The 25,446-nt window shown below is 42.5% G+C and overlaps 3 protein-coding genes across 3 annotated transcripts in view; 2 read left to right on the top strand and 1 right to left on the bottom strand.

Annotated features, from left to right (window-relative positions):
- The window catches only part of LOC146675664 (uncharacterized), a 300,511-nt gene that overhangs the window by 147,354 nt on the left and 127,711 nt on the right, over positions 1-25,446 (bottom strand). The gene's annotated exons all lie outside the window — the stretch shown is intronic.
- On the top strand, positions 1,284-8,959 carry LOC146675672 (protein NLRC3-like). Its single transcript, XM_085400682.1, has 6 exons — positions 1,284-1,436; positions 1,549-1,698; positions 1,805-1,918; positions 5,239-5,474; positions 5,591-7,418; positions 8,121-8,959. Exons 1-6 carry the CDS (start codon positions 1,348-1,350, stop codon positions 8,182-8,184), a joined length of 2,481 nt encoding a protein of 826 aa, XP_085256808.1. The 5' UTR covers positions 1,284-1,347; the 3' UTR covers positions 8,185-8,959.
- Positions 9,999-25,288, top strand: LOC146675671 (ribonuclease inhibitor-like). Its single transcript, XM_085400811.1, has 4 exons — positions 9,999-10,015; positions 13,073-13,249; positions 23,441-23,614; positions 24,290-25,288. The coding sequence occupies exons 1-4, from the start codon at positions 9,999-10,001 to the stop codon at positions 24,300-24,302; spliced, it is 381 nt and encodes a 126-aa protein (XP_085256937.1). The 3' UTR covers positions 24,303-25,288.

Raw genomic sequence — 25,446 nt, 5'->3', positions numbered from 1 at the left:
CCCACCATCAACGGGATGTTGTCTCCTTTACTACGGTTACTTTACTTGGTCACCGTGTGAATTTCTTTGAAATGAACCAAATTCTTTTATTTGTTGGTTGTTGCATATTTAACCTCTACAGTCAGGAAAGGAGGAGATGAGGCCTCAACAATGTTGGGTTGTAGCTGTGCTTCAGGTTAGAGTGAGTGTCCATGGAATAAATGTAAGTCAGTGAACTGGAAACATGACTGTGTTCAAACTTTGTTTCCTTTTTATAATGAGTCTAATCAAAGGTGGACAGAAGTATCTCCACTGTGACTTTTCTGTGTCACCATCAGAGCTTCTGCACAGTGTTTCTGGGGCAGATAACATTGCAGCATTATGGAGACATTATGGAGACAAAAAGAAAAGCGTCTGGACTTCTTTAAGTTAAACTTAAAGAAGTCCAGACGCTTTTCTTGGACTGTTGGTTTCAGTGTTTAGTCTCATTCACACACTCCCTCAGACTCTTCACACACACTGATTTGCTGACATAAACACACTCCTGTGTGCTCTCTTGGCTTCACACACACACTGAGGACCATCTACAGACTGTGAGCTCCATCTTCTTTGTCTTTGGAGCCGAACTCTGACAAAGTTAGGAACAAAACTTTCTCCAGCGTGTGAACTTTCCTCCTAGACTCAGTCTGAGCAGTCAGACCACATATTTCTAAAGCAGCACATGAAGGTGTGGCTCACACACACACAGGTGAAGGAAACAGCTGCAGTATTAAAAGCTGCTTCACTGTCTACAAATATATGAACTGAATGTTTCTTTCAGGCTGTAAAAACCTTATTTATCCTCCATTACAGTCCTGCATTCAGAGCATTACTTCTGTTATATTAGTACATGTATTTTATTCTGATGAACACATGAAACTCTGAGCTGGATTGAATCCATTGAATCAGAGTCCAGGACTCAGACTAAACACACTGAATGTGTCCTGAGCTCGGCCGCTGTTCCACAGTAACTGCTGTCAGAGTCACTGTTACTGAGTTAGCTTAGCTAGCAGAGCAGCTAGCAGTTAGAGTATGAACTCTGTAAGCAGTCAGCTCGGTCCTGGACATGGTTACTGACATAAAGCTGCTCTCTGCAGCCATGTTTGACCTGCTGCTTTGTAGGACTACAGTAATGGAGGATTTGGAGGCTGAACTGGGCTCTGTGACACTTTTTGTAGTGAACTGATGAAAGCTGCGTCTCAGATGGATGTTAGTCCAACACATCAGACACGACCTCTGCAGCTCTCAGTTGATGTGCACATGAATGATTTGTGTTTCCTCTGCAGGTGAAGGTAGAAAGTGTGTGTGAGCTGATGTGAACTGAGCAGCATGGATCAGTGTGAGGACAGAGAGGAGGGAGTCCCTCCCTCTAAAAGCACTCTGTGTGGGGAACATGAGAGCCAGACCAAAGCTCAGAGGTGAGATGACCATCTCTAACTGTCCATGACTCTTCTCCATGTCACAGCTCAGCACTCACATCACTGCTCCATCATTATTCACACTCATACCTCTGTGTGTGTTGTTTTAAAGCCCAGAGCTGTGGGGCGTACCAGGCTCAGCTGGACATAACCCTGAAACTAATCCAGAGCCTGGACCTGAACCCAGCTGTGTTTCCTTAAAGAGCAACATGTCGAAGGATGTTGGTGTAAACTTTAACAAAAGACTGTTATGTGACAAAGAGTAAGTACATTATTTTTATGAGATTGTTCATCATGTCTTTAATTTAATATTTCCAGTTTTTCCTTCCTGTCTCATGAAGCTGTGACATTTATTGTTTTTCTTTTAGGATCAATAAGAGGCCAGAATCTCCTGGACCTGAACCCAGCTGTGTTTCCTTAAAGAGCAACATGTCGAAGGTTTTTGATATAAACTTTAAAGGCTGTTCTTCTGCTGCTGAGAGGTAATGTGTGTCTAGATGTTGTTCCTGACTCTGTATTTCTGAATAAATCCTCATGTTTAATATCAGCTCAGCTCTTTTTCACACATTTCTATGTTGGTATGTGAAGCGGTGTGTGTTGGAGTGTTTCCACAAACACAGCAGTCAGAGTGGAAAGAGTGGATGTTGTAGGAGGTGTTTGTGTAGTGAAGAGGCTGAGTGTCTGTAGGACTCCAGCTGCTCCAGCAGGTGTCTCCTTTGTGCTTTGCTTCAAACACAGTGTAGGGAGGAGCTTCCACTCAGGTGTTTCAGGTGTTGCTGGATGGAGGAGGACAAATAGTTTTTCCCTTCAGTGACACTTCAGCAGCTCAATGTTCTGGGAGATGTTTGTCTTTATGAAGGTTTATGGATTCTTGTTCTTACTTTGGTTAAACTGAGCAACACATTTTCCATCTAACATTTAAAGTAAATTTCCAGGTGAATAAAAGATCTGCAGCTGCAGCCTCTGTGATGTTTCACAGTCTGAAAGTAACAAATTCAACCAGAGTTCAAACAAAGGCTTAATATACGTGTGTGTTTGATATAATGCCAACAAGTACAAACAGGTGTTCTTACAGGTCTTAATCACAGAGGTCTGATAAGTCTGGTGACTTTCACACTCAGCAATTTTGCTGCCTTTTATTTTATATTGGCCTTTTTAAAGCCCTTCAAAGTCTCCCACATTCATACAGAGCTTTTAACACCAAACTCCTTTACAGTCCTTCTCCTCTCACACACGATCACACGACTGATTTGTCTGCAGCAGCTGTGTTACTGCTAGTATTTTATTATGTGTGTAATCTCCTCATATTGTTCCTGTGGTTTAGTTTGACTTCCTTCTGCAAACTCAGCTGCTCTGTTGCTGATACACGTCTCCATGAATATGATTGATCAGATGCTGCCAACACCATGTGTTTCATGTGAGCGCTCAGCTGAAACCCTGGGTTGACTTATCGAGTTAATAACAAGCTTCACGTGACTGTGAATGCTAAAGTGAATCCAGATAAAGGAAAGAGACCCTGCTAATGTTGGACTCACTTCTTAGTGTAGATCCCAGGAGGAAGTTCAACATAGCCATTCTTTGTGCTAGCTCGACCAAACCTGAGACCACAGTGCAGGATAATGATCATCATCTGTCTCTGTCAAGGACATTTAAAATCCACAAATAACAAACATAATTATATTTGATCATTAAAAATATGTTTTCACTTAAAAAAGCATGAGCACACTGGTGGATTACAGAAACATGAAAACTCGTTAACAGTAAAGTTAATTTAGGTGTAAACAAAGTGTCAAACATACTTAAGTAGAAGGACTGATGATTGTGTTAACCCTCAAATGGGCTGTACAACATTATATAGGGAGACAAAAACAGAGATTATCGTAGCCATCGCTCTCTCGCATGGACGTGGCAGTCTTGCTGTCTGCTGCGAATCCTCCCCGTACCTCCGTGACCTCGTCTGGTATCTGCTCCCTCCTCTGTAAGAGACAGTAAAGGAAAACACGTCTCTGCCTAGTCTTGAAAATCTAATCTTATCATCCATTGTTCTTCTAGGGCCTCTTCTTCTTGTGGCCTCAGCTAACTGCTAATATTTAAATGGATAACATTAACATGTGTGCCAGCCAGGTTCACATTTATGATGAACTATGATTAATTAACTGATGTTGAAACTGGAGCTTTACTGACCTCTGAAATTCCTCCTAAAGTGTTATTCAGTGTTGTGACAGTCAGCTGCTTCAGCTGCTGCTGGGATGGGCTGTGGCAAAGAGAACAGAGAAAATCCAAATCAGAGTTTTTCTCTGAATTAAAAGCAAGGAAACAACAATATATTCTACATGGTGAAACTGATGGTTTCTGGTGTTTGGGTCTGTTTTTCTGTATTTATGCAGATAAAGTGTAAACTCAGATGAATTATACCATCAAATGTTAAAGGAAAATATCAGGATGAGTGTCTGTGAGCTGAGAAGGACGTGAAGCGAGCAGTTTATCCCAGAGCTGAATCTGCTCTGTGTGCAGAGATGAGCTCAGATTCCTGCTGTGATTGATCAACAGTCACAGAAATGTAGACTTGTAGTTATTACTGCAGTATGGTCACAGCAGATACTGATAAACATGTATTATGAGGATGGATGATCAAGTTTCTCACTCTCTCCTTTAAATCTCAGTTTTTTTCTTCTTCACAGTTTATCTGTTAATTTATTAATGAATAACACTGAAAGAGTTTCTGTTATATTTCCCCTTGAACATCAGCTTATTAGGGCGGCATTAGGAAATAGCCCCCCTCCAAAGAATGAATAAATGAATGATGATAATAATAAAATGATTCAAAAGCAGAGCTCAGAGTGGTAGAATGGTCAAACATGGATCCACGGGTGGTTCAACTGCATTTGGAGACGTGACTAAAGCAAATCTTTCAAATAATCCCACCATCAACGGGATGTTGTCTCCTTTACTACGGTTACTTTACTTGGTCACCGTGTGAATTTCTTTGAAATGAACCAAATTCTTTTATTTGTTGGTTGTTGCATATTTAACCTCTACAGTCAGGAAAGGAGGAGATGAGGCCTCAACAATGTTGGGTTGTAGCTGTGCTTCAGGTTAGAGTGAGTGTCCATGGAATAAATGTAAGTCAGTGAACTGGAAACATGACTGTGTTCAAACTTTGTTTCCTTTTTATAATGAGTCTAATCAAAGGTGGACAGAAGTATCTCCACTTTGACTTGCTCCATGCCGCAGTGTTAAATGGTTACCGGTAAGCCCAGGTGAATCAGCAACAGGTGGTGTAATCATCATAACTGTGTGGACCAAGAGTGAGAGGCCATTACAAGCTCCACCCAGGCAGGCAAAACCATAGCAGGAGAGAGCAAAACATAAAACCTGAAAAGCCATCATGAGCCAGCCAGAGAGACACAGAGTTTATACTAGAAGAGAAATCTGCTCATCTTCATCATGTTTGTTTAAATAGAGAAAATCAGAAGTCTCTGTGTGTCAGACCACGGCTCTACACGGACACTTCTAAGCTGCTTCAGAGTGAACTGACCCAGATAATCTGCACACAGCGGCTGTAAAACAGTGAAAGTCATAACTGTCTCTCTGATGGAAAGCTTTTATTGTGAAGTCAGGAAGTCTGCAGGAAGTGTTGAGTTTGTATTCATCACTCAGTGTTTAATGAGACAGGCAGACAGGAAGAGCAGCTCATTAGTGTTGATGAAATCAAAGGAACTGTGAGGAACTGCAGTTTGGTCACATCTGGATGTTTTTCACTGACAGTAAATGTTTTAGTGATAAAGAAATGTGTTCACAGAGAGAGGAAGAGGAGTGGTGTTTGTGATGAGGAGCAGCTGTCCTGCTGTGCTTTGTGTCAGGACGTCCTGAAGGATCCAGTCTCTACCAACTGTGGACACTGGTTCTGCAGACAGTGCATCTCCTCATACTGGGACCAGTCTGCTTCATCAGGAGACTCCTCCTGTCCCCAGTGTGGAGAAAGATCCAGAAGCAGAGCTGGACTGCAGACAGCCAGTCAGAGCAGCTGTGTACAAAGTAAGACTGAACATCTGTCTGCTGATGGACTCATTTCTGAAAACTGGACTTCTTGTGTTGTTCAGACATTGAAGAGTTTTCTTTCTCTTTAGTCTCATTGTTTTTCTTTCTTTCAGCAGATGTTGGTCTGCAGGAGGTTTTAGATGAACATAAGATCAGTCTGAGGAGGAGATGTGAACGTGTGACTGAAGGAAGTGATGAAACAGGAAGTAGAACCCTCCTCAACAGGATCTACACTGAGCTCTACATCACAGAGGGACAGAGTGAAGAGGTTCATACCCAACATGAGGTGAGGCAGCTGGAGACAGCTTCCAAGATGGACGCCCTCCATGACGCTCCAATCAGGTGCCAGGACATCTTTAAAGCCTTACCTGACCAACAGAGACCCATCAGAGTGGTTCTGACCAACGGCGTGGCTGGTGTTGGAAAAACCTTCTCAGTGCAGAAGTTCACTCTGGACTGGGCAGAGGGCTTGGAGAACCAACATGTCAGTGTGGTGGTTCTGCTTTCATTCAGGGAGCTGAACCTGATCAGAGATGAGCAGTACAGTCTTCTGGAGCTGCTCCATGTTTTCCATCCAACATTACAGAAGGTCACAGCAGAGAAGCTGGCTGTCTCTCAGCTTTTGTTCATCTTTGACGGCCTGGATGAAAGCAGACTTTCATTGGATTTCACCAACAGGAAGCTGCTGTCTGATGTCACACAGAAGTCATCAGTCAGCCAGCTGCTGACAAACCTCATCCAGGGGAATCTGCTTCCCTTCGCTCTCGTCTGGATAACTTCCCGACCCGCAGCAGCCAATCAGATCCCTCCTACATGTGTTGACAGGCTAACAGAAGTACGAGGCTTCACTGACGCCCAGAAGGAGGAGTACTTCAGGAGGAGATTCAGTGATGAAGAGCTGTCCAGCAGAATCATCTCCCACATGAAGACATCCAGGAGCCTCCACATCATGTGTAGTATCCCAGTCTTCTGCTGGATCACTGCTACAGTTCTGGAGCACATGTTGACTACAGAGCAGAGAGGAGAGCTGCCCAAGACCCTGACTGACATGTACTCACACTTCCTGCTGGTTCAGACAAAGAGGAAGAAGAACAAGTACCATGAGGGACATGAGACGAGTCCACAGGAGCTGACGAAGGCTGACAGGGAAGTTCTTCTGAAGCTGGGGAGGCTGGCGTTTGAACATCTGGAGAAAGGAAACATCATGTTCTACCAAGAAGACCTGGAGCAGTGTGGTCTGGATGTGACAGAGGCCTCGGTGTACTCAGGAGTTTGTACAGAGATCTTCAAAAGAGAGTGTGTGATCTTCCAGAAACCAGTCTACTGCTTTGTTCATCTGAGCATTCAGGAGTTTCTGGCTGCTGTCTACATGTTCCACTGTCACACCAACAGGAAGACGGAGGTGCTGAAGATGTTTCTAAAATCAGAATCTTTCACCAAGATGATTTTCAGTCTTTTTGATGACAAAGATCTCCAATCACTTGATGTATTTCTGAGCAGAGCCATGTATAAATCCCTCCAGAGTAAAAATGGCCACCTGGACCTATTTGTTCGCTTCCTTCATGGCCTCTGTCTGGAGTCCAACCAGAGACTCTTAGTAGGTCTGCTGGGTCAGACAGAGATCAGTCCAGGAACCATCCAGAGAGTCATCAACAACCTGAAGGAGATGAACAGTGATGAAATCTCTCCTGACAGAAGCATCAACATCTTCCACTGTCTGATGGAGATGAACGACCTCTCATTATTTCAGGAGATCCAAGAGTTCCTGAAGTCAGAGAACAGATCAGAGAAGAAACTCTCTGAGATCGAGTGTTCAGCTCTGGCCTTCATGCTGCAGATGTCAGAGGAGGTTCTGGATGAGTTGGACCTGCAGAAGTACAACACATCAAAGCGGGGACAACAGAGACTGATTCCAGCTGTGAGGAACTGCAGAAAGGCTGGGTGAGTCCAGATGTGATCACTAACATCATTGATCAGTGTAGGTTAGTAGTTTAATGTTGAAAATAAAATCAGATTGTAAGCAGAAAGTGTTTGTGTCCGTACGCTGCAACCTTCCACACCATTCCTTTATTGTACAGACTCAGCAGCAGCTCCATGGATCCCAAATCCAAGAGTGGAGAACAGATTTGAAGTGTGTCACATCCATGCAGTCACAGCTGTTTCCACCATGTTTCCACTGATATTAATCCTGTTCAATGACACGTTTCATATCAGTGAATATGTTCTTTAGGACGTCCACTGACATGTTTAAGTGTCCTGCTGGAAATCACTCAAATCATCCATGAAATCCATGAAAAATCCTTTTAGTGTTTCTAACTTCACCCTCTGTCCTCTCTCTCTCTCCATCCTCCTCACTGCTTCTTTCACTGATAATCACACAAACATCGTATTCAGCTACAAAATAACACAATAATATCATCTGATGATCATTATTATAAGAGCAGGATCCATATTTGATATCAGAGTAACACACTGCTTGGTTATGTGCAGTCATCATCAGTGACTGTGGGTCAAACAGAAGCTCTCTGATTGGTTGCTGACCTTGGTCACCTGTCCACTCTCACCTGTTTGTGTTTGCTCTCTCTTTGCTGTCTCCATCCTCTCTCTCCTTTCTCTCCCTCTCTGTCTTTGTACGTCACTCAGGTCCAATGGAAACAGTGACATTTACAAACCAATCAAAGACAAACTGATCCATGTCAGGTTATAACAATATTCAAAGTGAATACAGGCTGCTGCTGGACACAGACAGGTAACATCATTTTGACTTGCTGTCACCTGGATCTGGACTCATAAACACTGAAGCCCTGAACAGGAATACAAATCATTTTCTGCCAACTAGCGACACACCAGCAGATAATGGCTCAGAAAGCTCAAATGAGCCAATCATTTCTGTGTTTAGTTCCCCTGAAATCAGATCTGATATCAGCAGCTCTGAGTTCATTCATCATTATTGTCCAGTGATGAGATTTCTGCTCCGTTTGGTAACAGTCAGCAGGTTTTTCCTGCGTGTGGACGTGAACAGTCGTACCTGACAGCAGGTAGCAAACAGAGATCATCTTTCCAGCTGGAACTCTTCACTGAGCTGAACTCATTCAAAATGTTCTGGAGTCAAAACAGGAAACAGTCCAAATGTGTGTCTTCACTCTGACTCTGGATCAGATCTCAGTGACAGACTGTGGACATTATGGAAGCCTAAATGTGACACCATCTTCCTCCTTCATCTGCAGATTAAAGCCAAACAAAGATTCTCATTAAAAGTCTGCAGGTCTGAGAGAGACTCAATCGTTGTGTCATGTCAAACACAGTAAGAGGAGCTGAAGCACAGATGTGAAGAGCAGATTCATCAGATTATGACCTCACTCTGTTTTGTCTTCATATACATTCAGTCTGTGTTTATAATGCAGATTTTCTGCTTTTATAATAACACATTTTATATTTTCTATCATCACAGACTGACTGAGTGTCTACTCTCAGAGTCTCACTGTGAAGTTGTGGCCTCAGCTCTGAAGTCCAACCCCTCCCATCTGACAGAGCTGGACATGAGTGGAAATAGTTACCTCCAGGATTCAGCAGTGAAGCTTCTGTGTGCTGGACTGGAGAGTCCAAACTGTCGATTGGAGACTCTGAGGTGAGTTCACTGACTGCGGCTGTTGTTGTTTTTCTATATTTCAGGTCTTTGATGTTTGAAACTTTCTTTAGTTCCTAAATGTTCAGGATGTGTCTGAAGACAAATGTGAAGAAGTTTGAGTGCTTTCAGAAATGTTGTCTTTCCAAACGACTGAACAACAGTTTTTCCTTTTGGCTCCAAACAGAAGTGACAGACTTGAGCAGGGTTCATTTAAAGGCTGACAGAAGTGGAGTGGTGACGGGGAGATGTTTGACAGGACAGTGTTTCAGCCTCCACAGGTTCATGTTGTGCTCCATCAGTCAGTGAAGATGAAGTCGGTGCTGATGAGGCTGTAGAGTGTGTGAGGGATGTGAATGAGGATGATGAAGATCTGATGATAGCAGATAAAAACAGGCTGCAGAGACTTTGAGCCATACAGGGCACACAGTGTGTGTACAGAACAGCTGAAATCATTATGGAGGCCTCACTGGGATATGGAAGCATCACAGTACAGCTTCAGTGAAGCATTAAAGTCTCTGATATGAGATGAGAAATGAAGCAGCCAGAGCTTTTTCATGAGTGGAAATCCACTGTGACTGTGAGCTGCTGCTACAGCCTCCAGATTAGCCAGCAGCTCATCCTGCTCAACATTTCCTCACCAACTTTAATGGAAGTGTGATGTTTTCAGCTGGAGTGATGGTCAGGGTGGCCTCCCTCTCCTCTTCTTCTCCTCTTCCTCTTTCATTTGTAAAGCCACTTCTGCTGCTTTCATTCATTTGGAAGTCCTGTAGCTGAGTTTGGGAGAGACTAACAGCCTCGGCAGCAGAGGGGAGAAAGGCTGTAACACCACCACTTTACTCTGTTCTACCTGTCACATCATTTTATCAGGAAACACATATGCTCATGTTTTTACTATGTTTGTCTTGAAGATGTAAGAAGATCACATGGTGCTTTTATTATTGGTAGGGCTGCTCAATTAATCGAATTTTAATCACGATTACGATCTGGGCTTTCAACGATCATTAAAAATGACTGAGCCGATTATTAGCCCCTCCTTCATTTATCCGCGACACCTTAAAGGCCGGTCCGTGAAAATATTGTCGGGCATAAACTGGTCCGTGGCGCAAAAAAGGTTGGAGACCGCTGATTAAGAGGACCCGAGGGAAGCTCGGAAAGCTAAGCAGAAGTTATTTGGAGAGGAGAGTGACTGCCGTTGGTTGAAAAGAGAGGTTAAAAACAAAAAACTTCAGTGGTGTTGCACACTATTTTATATTATTTTTTAAAGTCATTGTTAACCCTTTAAAGCCGGTCAGAGCAGCATGCTCCGTTTTGTGTAACTATTTTTAAATCCCTGTAGAACCTGAACCATGTAAGCTAGCGCAATAATTTGTTTGCATATGAAACCAGAGGAGTTGTACTTACATCTGATGCCATCAGCTTGTCCTCGGTCACGGTTTCGTTCCACATATAGCTTTGCAAAAATTGCATAAAAAGCGCTTGCAGGAACAAAAGCATAATATTCCAGAAACACGCTTCGCCGATCCGATCAGCTGTTCGTAACACTTCCCACATTGAAAAAGTCGTCAGCGCAACTATCACATGTCCGCCATTTCCTGGCCGAAACCGGAAGTGATGTCATTTTTGCGGAAATGTAGTTTTTTTTTACTTGTAGGCCTTAAAAACCTATACTGGTCATGTTTGACTTTTCTGAATAGTTTCTGGGATGCTTAGAACTCGAATTGCACTGCTGGAAATAGTTTATTTTGATGCACATGCTGTTTTCTTTGCAAATTTGCATCATAGGATTGTTTTTTCGTTTTTCCTGCAGTATATAAAAATTGGTGTATCTCCTAAATAAAACTATGAAGACACTCACAATAAGTTTCCTGTTATTGTAAACTATTTTTTGCAACTTTTTTGTATTTAAAGTTTTGAGGGATAAGCCTCTTAAATTTCTCCAAGTAGAAATATATGTAAAAAAACAAAAACTATTTTCAATTTTTTTGTAGTTTATTGCACTTTTTTGCAATTAATGTAGTTACTATGGACTTAATGTATACATATTATTAAAATATGGGCTATAACAGTTATATAGCAACTTGAAATGCTCCCACAAATGGCACTACAGCATGTAAAAATATAATATAAGCTCTGGCGGACTTGGTGCTATAGTAGGTCTTAAAGGGTTAAATAAATATCGTCAAATAATCGAGATCTCAATTTCAGTGAAAATAATCGTGATTATCATTTTTGCCATAATCGAGCAGCCCTAATTATTGTGTTGGTTTGTTTCCTGTCTCTTGGATGGAGCCCAGCTGTGCGTGGCCCCTGGGCCTGTGGTCAGAGTGTGTGCTGGATAATCCGGCCCAGGATGAGGCCAAACTGACATGGGATGAAATGTCAGTCACATAATTGAGCTTAGTGTAGTTTCATTTCTGCACAATTTAAAAACAACCAAAACTTTGTTCTGTCTTTTCTATGTTATACTGTAGACTTTCTCTGATACTGTGTCCAAAAGGAGCAGCTTTTACTTTGAAGGGGAGGCGTCTCTGTTTCCTCTTCAGGTTGGATGATGGAAGCAAATTAGTAGCTGTGTCCCAAAACGTCGGCTGCATCCTCCAGAGGCTGCATTTGAAGGCCGATTACGTCACAGCCAGGCGATGAAGGCTGTCCGTATTTGTCGACTCCTTCAAATGTGCCCGACAAATGCGTCCTTCATTTCCCCGAATTTGAAGGATTCGTCGGGTGTGTCCTTCGTGGCCCACCATATCCCAGAATTCATAGCGTGGCCCAGCCAAATTTCAGCTGCCAACAATGGCGGCAGCTACTAAGTTTTCAAATTACTCTTATTAATCTTTCTGGGTCACAAAATAAACTTTTAACATATTTTCAGGCGAGAAAGTAGCTGTGTAAACTTCAAATATCTGCTTGGTTTATCAAGACATCGCATATTTGCAAAAGTATGCAGACGTTTTCGGAGACGTCTGTTACCCACCCGCTCGCTAGCAAGCCGGGGGGTTCAATGGTCACTCCAGCCGGCGAGAGCAGCGGACGCCCGGCTTCATCGTTTTCAGACCCCTGCTCTTTCGCTACTCAGGTTAAACATGATATATAAGTCACTCGGATAACTTAAAAATGTAATTGTTTGCCTTTTTTAGGTGTTTTATTTGTTCCGGAGTAAATCGGTTTGGCTGAGATCAAAGTTCCTCCGGGATTTTCACACAGCTGAATAAACGTTAAACAGGAAACTGATTAAACAGAAGTGTGAGACGGTCGAGAATTTACGCCAGTGTCCTGTTATATTTTAGATAGCAAGGAGCAGACGGCCAAGTTTATTAAACTCCACCAACACAGCGGTGACGCAAATCTGAAGGCTAGACCGTCCCATTTCACAGCCTCGCACTTCCAGCCTTTTCGGTCATTGAAGGACCCGGCCCACGTAGACCGCGAATACCGGGTCCTCCGAAGGATGCAGCCGACGTTTTGGGACAAAGCTAGTGTGTGATGTTCTTTCAGTGTTGCACTTTGTAGACGCTCCCTGAGCACTGGTCTCACAGCCAGCTGCACATAGAGACCAGTGTTGTTAGTCCAGGTCAGAAGATGACTTGTTGGAATGAAAATGAGCTTGTAGTTTGTCTGCTTTAATAATGTGACTGGAAAAAGGTGTTGGACTTCAAATATGTCCATTTCTTTCACACTTCACCTTTAAAAGTGAAGCCTTGTGGTTCCTGGAAGGAAAAACACGACTTTTTCAAGTCTTTGTCCTGTTTTTATGATAAATGTACGACTTTAATGTGAAACATTCAGAGTTTTTTCTCTTGTTGTGTTTGTTTGAAGCTGCTTCCTGTTGGCTTCAGCTGTTTGGAGTTTCCATTTTCTAAACTTCTACATTCTGAACCTTCTTCAGCTCTGAACAGATGATGAAACACTGAATGATTTCAAGCTCACACTTTGTCTAATAAACTTACATCTTTCATTCTTTATACAGATTGAGGGACTGTGGTTTGTCAGAGATCAGCTGTGATTATTTGGCAGCAGCACTGAAGTCCAACCCCTCCCATCTGAGACAGCTGGACCTGAGCTCCAACAACAAGCTGCAGGATTCAGGAGTGAAGCATCTGTGTGGTTTCCTGGAGAGTCCAGGATGTGGACTTGAAACTCTGAGGTCAGTCAGCATGTTTTAGTTGTGCTGAGATGAATATGATGTGAAAGTTGTGCTGACACTAAACTGCAGACATCAGGCTGATATTATACTGATCCACACTGAGGATCTTCATGGTAAAGTCTGTTTTCTTCTTCTCTGGTTTAGTCCATTGACTGCAGCAGAACAATGTTCACATTTCAAACAGTGAGACTCAACGTATGGCCCGCGGCCCACACGCGGCCTGCCCACCTTTCCTGATTCAGAGAGAGGGGACCCTGATTAACTGTGTAGTGTTCTTCCTCACAGTTCTAAGTATCAGACACAACAATGAATAATCCACAGCTGACTGTCTTTAGCAGGTCAAAGGTCACGGCACACAGCAGGCAGTGGGAAATATTATAACTCTGATCATTTATCAGCACATATCGATATGTATAAAAACAAAGCTGACACTGTGAGACTTGATCAGAGGTGTGATCATCACAGCAGAGGCCTTTGTGTCAAAGTCACTGAGGATCAAACAGAAACACATGAAGCAGATTTTCCTGTTCTGGCTTTTTATAGCAGATAACCTTCAAAATATTCTGCAGTCCATCAAAAACTGAAGCAAACCATGAATCAACATGTGAACATGAGCTGATGCTGCTGAAGTGAAGCAAAGTTACAGAGGTTTGATTACAGACACAGCTGAGAGTTTGTAATCTGTCATCATTTTAAAAGGTTTACATTTCTTCAGTATATCCACATTTGCAGCTGGTACCTCAACCTCCACTTGTCCAACACAACTGCTGTCCACTGCCTCCATGACATTGTGATTTTGCTGTTGGTCTTCTGTCAGATCTTCATCAATCACTTCTGCACGGGGCACACCTTCAGACTCTGCAGCTGCATAATGAAAGCCTGTAAGATAAAATTAGACATAAGGTAAATGTACACCAATATTCCAATGACAGGTGTGTGATTCATCTGGAAGTTATGTGCGGATTAGTGTACAGTGATAGCAATTTAGTATGTTTTTAGAGGGGGGGGGGGGGGGGGGGGTTGTTTACCTCCGATGGGTGCTCTTTTTCGCTTCCGTTGCGTACGCCTTGAGTGCCGGTCCGAGTCTGATACAGGTATGTCGTCATGCCCCATGTGCAGTGTTGGTTCCCAGTCTGGATTTGTTACATCCATTTCATATGCTGGTTTGCCTGCAATAATGCCAAATCATAAGCTACTCAGTCGACATGATGTGGTTCTGCAGCATCACACATTAGCATGTTTTATCTCATTATCTATGACCTCAGCACGTTGAAAATCACACTAAAAGCCTTTCAAGAGTGATATGAATTAATTTAGAACTCACCGGAAAGAAAATGCCGTGAGCAAACCAACAAAAAGCTGGGGATTGCAGAGAACTCGATATCCCCTCGTCTCACCGCTGCAATCCAAGCCTGACGTCTTTGTTTAGTAATATCGGATACATGGGATCCCTCACGTTGCCTCCAGGACGGAAAACGATGAAAAGAGAGCCCGTTATCCAGCTTCTTGCCTTCACAATCGTGTGATCTAACGTTGCAACCGACAACACAACACGTACGATCCATAGCTGAAATGGTATCCTTTGGCTGGCTTACTGTCATGGCGGAAGGGGGCATGGCCCATCTCCCGTGACATCACGCTCCAAAGCCCTATAGGTGGGAAAATGTACCATGTCGACCAATCAAAAATGATATGGAAACATGACATTTGGTTGTTTAGCAAAAGGGGGAAGTTTTAGGAGTGACCGGCAAGAGAGAGCGAGTGAGCGAAAGAGAGAGAGAGTTTTGATACGTGAGAGATTTGTGACGTTTACCGTGTTTGGTCTCAAGTTAGTTTGTTGTCTTGTGTATTTAGTGTGTAGCTGTTGTTTTGTTTTGTGTCAGTTCTACTAGTGATCGTCACAGTTGCTGCCTTAAAGCCAACAAAGGCAGATTGCAGTGTAAACGCTGAGTGACACACCTGCTGTCAGACCTGCAGGTTTATCCCTGTGCTGTTCTCATATGTGTTAGAGTGACACAAACTATTGTTTGACACCTGATTGTTCTGTAAATAGTTTGAAATGATTATATGAAAAACGTCTGAGCCTTGGCTGCATTTTTTGGTAAATAGTACCATATAACTTTGTTGTTTGCAAAACGTGTGCGTATTTTTAAAAATGTACAATCTCTATTTGCATTTCAAGTTATGAAGATGATTCGTTAAACATGTGTGTGGTTTTTACAGTCAAAATATCACTTTCTACTTGTATTTTAAATTTTGTCTGAATTTAGATAAATTGTGCTGATACAGTTGGTCAAAATGAGAAAATAACAGATAAACTGTTTTTAAAGGTAAAATATAGAGGCCACATCAAAAGTAGTCAAGAAGGGTTAAAGGCTAAAAGCAAAGTTGTCACTGTTGGGTCTGTGTTTCCACAAGCCCCGCTAATTCTAGAGACTTATTCATCATGAAGAAAACAAGACAGTCGATCGATCGATTATTTGCGAAAGGGAGGCCTCCTCTGTGTCCACCACGAAAATGACCACAGATCTGACCTCCTGCTGCTACCTTTTATTGGGAGACAGTTCACACAAAACACGTCAGAACAAAGCCACGCCCCCTTTGTTCTAAGACAAAGCATTTTATGTATATGTGTGAACTTCTGTAAGAGTGTGTGTGTGTGTGTGTGTGTGTGTGTGTGTGTGTGTGTGTGTGTGTGTGTGTGTGTGTGTGTGTGTCAGACCTCCTGCTGACCAAAGGGTCGTAAACTCAGGAAGTTTACATCAAAAGAAACAGATCTTCCAGATAGGATGTATCTACAATAAAACCTCCCCCAGCACAGAGTGGTTGGAGAGGTGGCCAGGATCAAAGGAATGGCTTTGATCCTACTGCTTGAACTAAGACTGTACAAATTTAAGAAACACAATGGCAACATTCAACAATTAGACTTAACAGTCACCAAGTACTGTTTATATTTGTGTGTATTGCTGCAGCTTTTTTGAGTATTAATTTGGTGCCTTTGTGTGAAATAATGGTATTGTGAGTGATCCATATAGTCACAAAGAATAGCCACTTGTTTCTGTGCTACCAAAGTTCCCCGGCTTTCATTCAAAATGTGTTTATCGTCAGCACCTGCACATTAAACTACTTAAACATTATAAATGTCTTCAAGCTCACACTGAGGCCTGTGGGGTACTATCAGCCACTGAGACAGTACACACATTTATATGTGTTTGTATATGAATATTTCATACTTTAAGACTGCCTGTTTATTTAAGGGAGATGAACAAAATACATTGGAATTGTACAAAATAATATCATGGATGATAAATTAAATAGATTTTAAGTAGATGCTTGTGCATTCTTAAAGTCTTATATGTTGAACTGAACTATGTGATCTGTTCAAAGCCTTAATCTTAATTTGAAGTGAAATGTGCATTTTGAGTTTATACACTATGTATATAAGGCGACCGTTTCCTTTTGCAGTATTTTTGTGTGGTGTACTTTTCTATGTCTTAACAAAAGGGGAACAAAGGTGTTTAAGTTCACCTAGGATGATGTGTTTTAATTTTCACATGGTCTTGCTTGAATTTGACCCTGACAAAGGCGTATGAACTCTGTCAGCTGTTTGGAGTTTCCATTTTCTAAACTTCTACATTCTGAACCTTCTTCAGCTCTGAACAGATGATGAAACACTGAATGATTTCAAGCTCACACTTTGTCTAATAAACTTACATCTTTCATTCTTTATACAGATTGATTGGCTGTGGTTTGTCAGAGATCAGCTGTGATTATCTGGCAGCAGCACTGAAGTCCAACCCCTCCCATCTGAGAGAGCTGGACCTGAGCTGGAACGAGCTGCAGGATCCAGGAGTGAAGCATCTGTGTGGTTTCCTGGAGAGTCCAGGATGTGGACTTGAAACTCTGAGGTCAGTCAGCATGTTTTAGTTGTGCTGAGATGAATATGATGTGAAAGTTGTGCTGACACTAAACTGCAGACATCAGGCTGATATTATACTGATCCACACTGAGGATCTTCATGGTAAAGTCTGTTTTCTTCTTCTCTGGTTTAGTCCATTGACTGCAGCAGAACAATGTTCACATTTCAAACAGTGAGACTCAACGTATGGCCCGCGGCCCACACGCGGCCTGCCCACCTTTCCTGATTCAGAGAGAGGGGACCCTGATTAACTGTGTAGTGTTCTTCCTCACAGTTCTAAGTATCAGACACAACAATGAATAATCCACAGCTGACTGTCTTTAGCAGGTCAAAGGTCACGGCACACAGCAGACAGTGGGAAATATTATAACTCTGATCATTTATCAGCACATATCCATATGTATAAAAACAAAGCTGACACTGTGAGACTTGATCAGAGGTGTGATCATCACAGCAGAGGCCTTTGTGTCAAAGTCACTGAGGATCAAACAGAAACACATGAAGCAGATTTTCCTGTTCTGGCTTTTTATAGCAGATAACCTTCAAAATATTCTGCAGTCCATCAAAAACTGAAGCAAACCACGAATCAACATGTGAACATGAGCTGATGCTGCTGAAGTGAAGCAAAGTTACAGAGGTTTGATTACAGACACAGCTGAGAGTTTGTAATCTGTCATCATTTTAAAAGGTTTACATTTCTTCAGTATATCCACATTTGCAGCTGGTACCTCAACCTCCACTTGTCCAACACAACTGCTGCCCACTGCCTCCATGACATTGTGATTTTGCTGTTGGTCTTCTGTCAGATCTTCATCAATCACTTCTGCACGGGGCACACCTTCAGACTCTGCAGCTGCATAACGAAAGCCTGTAAGATAAAATTAGACATAAGGTAAATGTACACCAATATTCCAATGACAGGTGTGTGATTCATCTGGAAGTTATGTGCGGATTAGTGTACAGTGATAGCAATTTAGTATGTTTTTAGAGGGGGGGGGGGGGGTTGTTTACCTCCGATGGGTGCTCTTTTTCGCTTCCGTTGCGTACGCCTTGAGTGCCGGTCCGAGTCTGATACAGGTATGTCGTCATGCCCCATGTGCAGTGTTGGTGCCCAGTCTGGATTTGTTACATCCATTTCATATGCTGGTTTGCCTGCAATAATGCCAAATCATAAGCTACTCAGTCGACATGATGTGGTTCTGCAGCATCACACATTAGCATGTTTTATCTCATTATCTATGACCTCAGCACGTTGAAAATAACACTAAAAGCCTTTCAAGAGTGATATGAATTAATTTAGAACTCACCGGAAAGAAAATGCCGTGAGCAAACCAACAAAAAGCTGGGGATTGCAGAGAACTCGATATCCGCTCGTCTCACCGCTGCAATCCAAGCCTGACGTCTTTGTTTAGTAATATCGGATACATGGGATCCCTCACGTTGCCTCCAGGACGGAAAACGATGAAAAGAGAGCCCGTTATCCAGCTTCTTGCCTTCACGATCGTGTGATCTAACGTTGCAACCGACAACACAACACGTACGATCCATAGCTGAAATGGTATCCTTTGGCTGGCCTACTGTCATGGCGGAAGGGGGCATGACCCATCTCCCGTGACATCACGCTCCAAAGCCCTATAGGTGGGAAAATGTACCATGTCGACCAATCAAAAATGATATGGAAACATGACATTTGGTTGTTTAGCAAAAGGGGGAAGTTTTAGGAGTGACCGGCAAGAGAGAGCGAGTGAGCGAAAGAGAGAGAGAGTTTTGATACGTGAGAGATTTGTGACGTTTACCGTGTTTGGTCTCAAGTTAGTTTGTTGTCTTGTGTATTTAGTGTGTAGCTGTTGTTTTGTTTTGTGTGTCAGTTCTACTAGTGATCGTCACAGTTGCTGCCTTAAAGCCAACAAAGGCAGATTGCAGTGTAAACGCTGAGTGACACACCTGCTGTCAGACCTGCAGGTTTATCCCTGTGCTGTTCTCATATGTGTTAGAGTGACACAAACTATTGTTTGACACCTGATTGTTCTGTAAATAGTTTGAAATGATTATATGAAAAACGTCTGAGCCTTGGCTGCATTTTTTGGTAAATAGTACCATATAACTTTGTTGTTTGCAAAACGTGTGCGTATTTTTAAAAATGTACAATCTCTATTTGCATTTCAAGTTATGAAGATGATTCGTTAAACATGTGTGTGGTTTTTACAGTCAAAATATCACTTTCTACTTGTATTTTAAATTTTGTCTGAATTTAGATAAATTGTGCTGATACAGTTGGTCAAAATGAGAAAATAACAGATTGGCAAGATAAACTGTTTTTAAAGGTAAAATATAGAGGCCACATCAAAAGTAGTCAAGAAGGGTTAAAGGCTAAAAGCAAAGTTGTCACTGTTGGGTCTGTGTTTCCACAAGCCCCGCTAATTCTAGAGACTTATTCATCATGAAGAAAACAAGACAGTCGATCGATCAATTATTTGCCAAAGGGAGGCCTCCTCTGTGTCCACCACGAAAATGACCACAGATCTGACCTCCTCCTGCTACCTTTTATTGGGAGACAGTTCACACAAAACACGTCAGAACAAAGCCACGCCCCCTTTGTTCTAAGACAAAGCATTTTATGTATATGTGTGAACTTCTGTAAGAGTGTGTGTGTGTGTGTGTGTGTGTGTGTGTGTGTGTGTGTGTGTGTGTGTGTGTGTGTGTGTGTGTGTGTTACCTCCTGCTGACCAAAGGGTCGTAAACCCAGGAAGTTTACATCAAAAGAAACAGATCTTTCAGATAGGATGTATCTACAATAAAACCTCCCCCAGCACAGAGTGGTTGGAGAGGTGGCCAGGATCAAAGGAATGGCTTTGATCCTACTGCTTGAACTAAGACTGTACAAATTTAAGAAACACAATGGCAACATTCAACAATTAGACTTAACAGTCACCAAGTACTGTTTATATTTGTGTGTATTGCTGCAGCTTTTTTGAGTATTAATTTGGTGCCTTTGTGTGAAATAATGGTATTGTGAGTGATCCATATAGTCACAAAGAATAGCCACTTGTTTCTGTGCTACCAAAGTTCCCCGGCTTTCATTCAAAATGTGTTTATCGTCAGCACCTGCACATTAAACTACTTAAACATTATAAATGTCTTCAAGCTCACACTGAGGCCTGTGGGGTACTATCAGCCACTGAGACAGTACACACATTTATATGTGTTTGTATATGAATATTTCATACTTTAAGACTGCCTGTTTATTTAAGGGAGATGAACAAAATACATTGGAATTGTACAAAATAATATCATGGATGATAAATTAAATAGATTTTAAGTAGATGCTTGTGCATTCTTAAAGTCTTATATGTTGAACTGAACTATGTGATCTGTTCAAAGCCTTAATCTTAATTTGAAGTGAAATGTGCATTTTGAGTTTATACACTATGTATATAAGGCGACCGTTTCCTTTTGCAGTATTTTTGTGTGGTGTACTTTTCTATGTCTTAACAAAAGGGGAAAAAAGGTGTTTAAGTTCACCTAGGATGATGTGTTTTAATTTTCACATGGTCTTGCTTGAATTTGACCCTGACAAAGGCGTATGAACTCTGTCAGCTGTTTGGAGTTTCCATTTTCTAAACTTCTACATTCTGAACCTTCTTCAGCTCTGAACAGATGATGAAACACTGAATGATTTCAAGCTCACACTTTGTCTAATAAACTTACATCTTTCATTCTTTATACAGATTGTGGGACTGTGGTTTGTCAGAGATCAGCTGTGATTATCTGGCAGCAGCGCTGAAGTCCAACCCCTCCCATCTGAGAGAGCTGGACCTGTACGACAACAAGCTGCAGGATTCAGGAGTGAAGCATCTGTCTGGTTTCCTGGAGAGTCCAGGATGTGGACTTGAAACTCTGAGGTCAGTCAGCATGTTTTAGTTGTGCTGAGATGAATATGATGTGAAAGTTGTGCTGACACTAAACTGCAGACATCAGGCTGATATTATACTGATCCACACTGAGGATCTTCATGGTAAAGTCTGTTTTCTTCTTCTCTGGTTTAGTCCATTGACTGCAGCAGAACAATGTTCACATTTCAAACCTTCAAAGAAGAAGAAAAATCCTCCACTGGATAATTCACTGTGAAACTCTCCAACTTTTCATTCCACCTTAAAGTCTGTCTGACACTGAAATCCAAAGCAAAATGTGCGTTTGCTTTACAGACAGCAGTCCAACACAAACATACACACATCATCCAAAACACAGTCCAACATCCAAATCTCCTCCACTGCCAGCATGAATGATGGGAAAGAGAAGGAGGAACACTCTGACATTCAGGGTTAGAATGAGTTTCATGAAGCAGACTGTGAAGATCAAAGCTGCATTAGAAAGCTTACATGAATGAATGAGTGGACAGAAGTGGACAGAGATCATCTGAAGCACTTCAAAGGCTTTAAATCAGCACATTTCTCTTTATTCTTTATCAACTTTGTTAGTTTCTCTCAGTTTTCTGTGGAATGAAGCTAACAGCAGGCTAATAAGATGCTGACCAATAGGTTTCTATTAAAGGTTGTAATTTGTATATGAAAAAGTGCTTTGGCTCAGCAGGGATCAGCTTACAGGTAGAATACAGCTGCTGGATGGGATTAGCATGTCATAGCTATCTACCAAACTGCTAACTGGGGGATTTCAGGCCATCTATGGATAATTTTTGCTAACTGTTTATTCAGCTTAGGCTCACAGGGCTGCAGCCTGTGCCCTAGCTGTCATAGGGCAAGAGGCGTGGTCCACCTGCACAGGTGAGCAGTCCATCACAGGGCCAACAGAGAGAGACAGAGAAGCACTCTCTCACATCCACACCTACAGCCAATTTAGAAGCACCAATGAACCTAAGCAGCATTTCATTGGACTGTGGGAGAACATCCAACCTCCACAGAAAGGCCAACAAGCTTCAACCTACAACCTTCTTGCTTTAAGGCACTAGTGCCAACCACTTTTCCCCATTTCAGCCCAAATCCTGCATCTTCCTGTTTCTGACTCCAGGCCAGCTCCACTAACACTTTCTCATCAGACACTGCCACCTAGTGGAGGAAGTCTTAGTTCCATTTGAAGCTTCAGATTACAGTTAGTTCCTTTACAAAGAGGTGGAGGTGGTGGGGCCACAGCACCATCATCACTGAGTGCCATAGGACACTTAACCTTTGTTTCCATATGCTGGGAACTTCCTGTTGTTCCAAGGAGGACTGGAAAATGTGTGAAAATCTCCCAGTCAGTTCCTCACAGCACACTTCAATCATTTCCCTCCCACAGCATCAGGACCAGGGCTTTTTCTCTCTTTGGTCCCACTAAGAGATTTCCACACAAACACCTCATCAGTGGGACTCTCAGAGCTACCAGCCCTTTGCTACAATCACAAAGCTCTTCATTGAAATCAATGATATCAAAGCTGGAATCAAATGAGTCCAAGTCTTCTGCTGATTCAGCATCACATTCATCTTTGCTCCTTGTCCTGCATCCCCACCATGGACTTCATTCCTTTCCAAGCCAGCCTTGAGTGTCCTTTATTCAGCTCATCCTCTGCTTTACTTTTACACCTGATTTTAGCTGCTTTATCTCTCTTTCAACGAGTTTCTGTGCCTCAATCTTTTTCTTCTCTCCCTCATAACAAGACAGCTTCTTCTGCCTGAGAACATGTTGGAGTGATTTACTAATCCAGGGCTGATTATTGGGGAAAATACTTCCTGTTTCCAAAGTAATCCCCATTTTTCCCAGAAAGAAATGTAAGTAGAAATCGATGATCTAAGTGAGAACATGAGCCTTTAAAAAGTCCCAGTGGGTGCAGTCAAAGCAGTCCCTCAGTCCCAGTATAGAGTCTTTGGTCCAGACTGGAACAACTGTGTGCCCAGTTTGAGCTCTCTTCAGTCCTGTGACCTGACAGACCCAGAGGGGCCATCACATCACATTTAGAAGCTCCCCTAATGGAGCCACAACACATGTCCAACACTTAGTCTGTCTTGTTGGACCAACTGGAAGAAATGATTCAAGGACTTAGTCACAGAACAGAGATTCAAATCTCCAAAATCCAACTGGCTGCATCAGGACATATAGTCTGAAACTCTGCACAGTTTCCTGTTTGAAGCTGCTTCCTGTTGGCTTCAGCTGTTTGGAGTTTCCATTTTCTAAACTTCTACATTCTGAACCTTCTTCAGCTCTGAACAGATGATGAAACACTGAATGATTTAAAGCTCACACTTTGTCTAATAAACTTACATCTTTCATTCTTTATACAGATTGAGTTACTGTGGTTTGTCAGAGATCAGCTGTGATTATCTGGCAGCAGCACTGAAGTCCAACCCCTCCCATCTGAGAGTGCTGGACCTGTACGGAAACAACCTGAAGGATCCAGATGTGAAGCAGCTGTCTGATCTTCAGCAGAGTCCAGACTACAGACTGGAGACTCTGGAGTAAGTAGAGTGATGGAGTGAGTGGGTGGTGCTGTCAGCAGTATTGTACTAAACACAGTCAGTATGAAACAAAGATCCAGTGTTTCCTGTAAAGCTGCAGCTTCTCAGTGAAGCTGTGAGAGGAGAATGGTGACAGGCTTCAGGATTGGACACAAACACTTCCTGTTTCTGACCTTTATGGTCACCATAGTAACGGCTGACACGCTCAGATCAAACACTGTCAACAGCCAATCAGCTCTCTGAACAAAGCAGCACGCAGACCAATGACTGCATTCGTTTCCAAGTTTAAAGCAGTGAAGAACACAGTCTGTAGGTGAGGAAGAATTTAGTGAGAGCAGATGTTTGGATGGAATTCCTCCAGTTAACAGCTGGAACCGTCCATCTGGATTGTTGGGCTTGTTGTTGGGGTTCCTACAGAGCTCAGAGTGGACACACCAAGGTTCTTCTAATGAATGAAAGTCCAAACTCAAACTAGGAGGGAAAAACATTTTCATCAACTTCAATAAAAATCCAAAGATTAGAAAAAGTGAAGCAACAATGAGTCCTAGTACAGTCCCAGCACTGAAGTCCCTGCTGCTCTTTATACTGGATGTGCTGCATCACTGACTGACAGCTGATGAAGAGTCTCTGGAAACACTCGTTTATCTCCTCTGCTCTTCCTTCTTCTCTCTGCAGGTGGAGGCCATGATGGTAAACAGGACGGTGTGTGTGCTGAGAGAGGAGGAGCTGTGTCCTGATGATCCAGAGAGGTTGAAGCAGCAGCAGCTTGTGTGTAGAGACGCTCTGACTGGGCCATGTTACTGGGAGGTGGAGAGGAGAGCTTCATCCAGCAGTGACTGACAGAGGAATGAGAAGAAGTGCAGATGACTGTCAGTGCTGCAGAGTGAACTGCTCTGAGAACAGCTCCACTGTCAGACACAATGTAGAGTCCAGCATCATCCCTGTGTGTCCCTCTGGATCTGACAGAGGATCATCAGTGTATCTGGACTGCTCTGCTGCTGCTCTGTCCTTCTACAGTCTCTGCACAGTCTCTGTCTGACTCTGGCTTCAGACCCTCCTGGATCAAACTCACCTGGAAAGACTTTCAAACATCACTCAATAGATTTGAATACAGAATATATTTGATCTATACTGTAGATGTACTGTAGAGTTGCAGTTTGTCACTTGGAAATACAGTCTGTGAGCAGCTGTGAGCTGAAAGATCTTTCTAGAAACAGGAAATGTTTTCACTCTTCTGTTGCTTTTTCATATATTTCCACAACATTAATATTGATCCCACCTGTCTCACCTGTTTCATGCTTTTATACATAATAACAGGACACGTGTGATCTGAGCGCTGCTGTGGTTGCTGTGCTGCACGTCTTCATTTAGATAACAGAGACATCTAGTGGTTCAGAGGGAGAACTGCAGGAGGTGGAGCTGTGTTTTAGCGTGGAAAACTTTTTATCTTTTAGGCGCAGATACAAATATGACAAGTATCAGTGTGAGATACAAAAGGTCACATCAGTCAGCAGAGGGAACAGTGATCACACAGCAATGTAAGAATAGAAACATAACAGTGAATCTGGACATGTATACAGATGGAAGCAAACAAACAGGATGTAACACTACATTAAAGCCACAAATGTGAAGAAAACAAACACAAAGGAAAATATATTTGATCTCAGGAATCCAAATCAGATGCTTTAGAGCAGGGGTCGGCAACCCTGGGCACGCGTGTCGCAAAAGTATTCGGCCCCCTTGAACTTTCCCACATTTTGTCACATTACAGCCACAAACATGAATCAATTTTATTGGAATTCCACGTGAAAGACCAACACAAAGTGGAACGG

Source organism: Rhamphochromis longiceps, linkage group LG3 (genome assembly GCF_057381845.1).
Source record: "Rhamphochromis longiceps isolate RC_006_pf linkage group LG3, R_longiceps_female_GT1.1, whole genome shotgun sequence".
NCBI classification, from domain to species: Eukaryota; Metazoa; Chordata; class Actinopteri; order Cichliformes; family Cichlidae; genus Rhamphochromis; species Rhamphochromis longiceps.
This window is presented reverse-complemented; position numbering and strand designations above follow the sequence as displayed.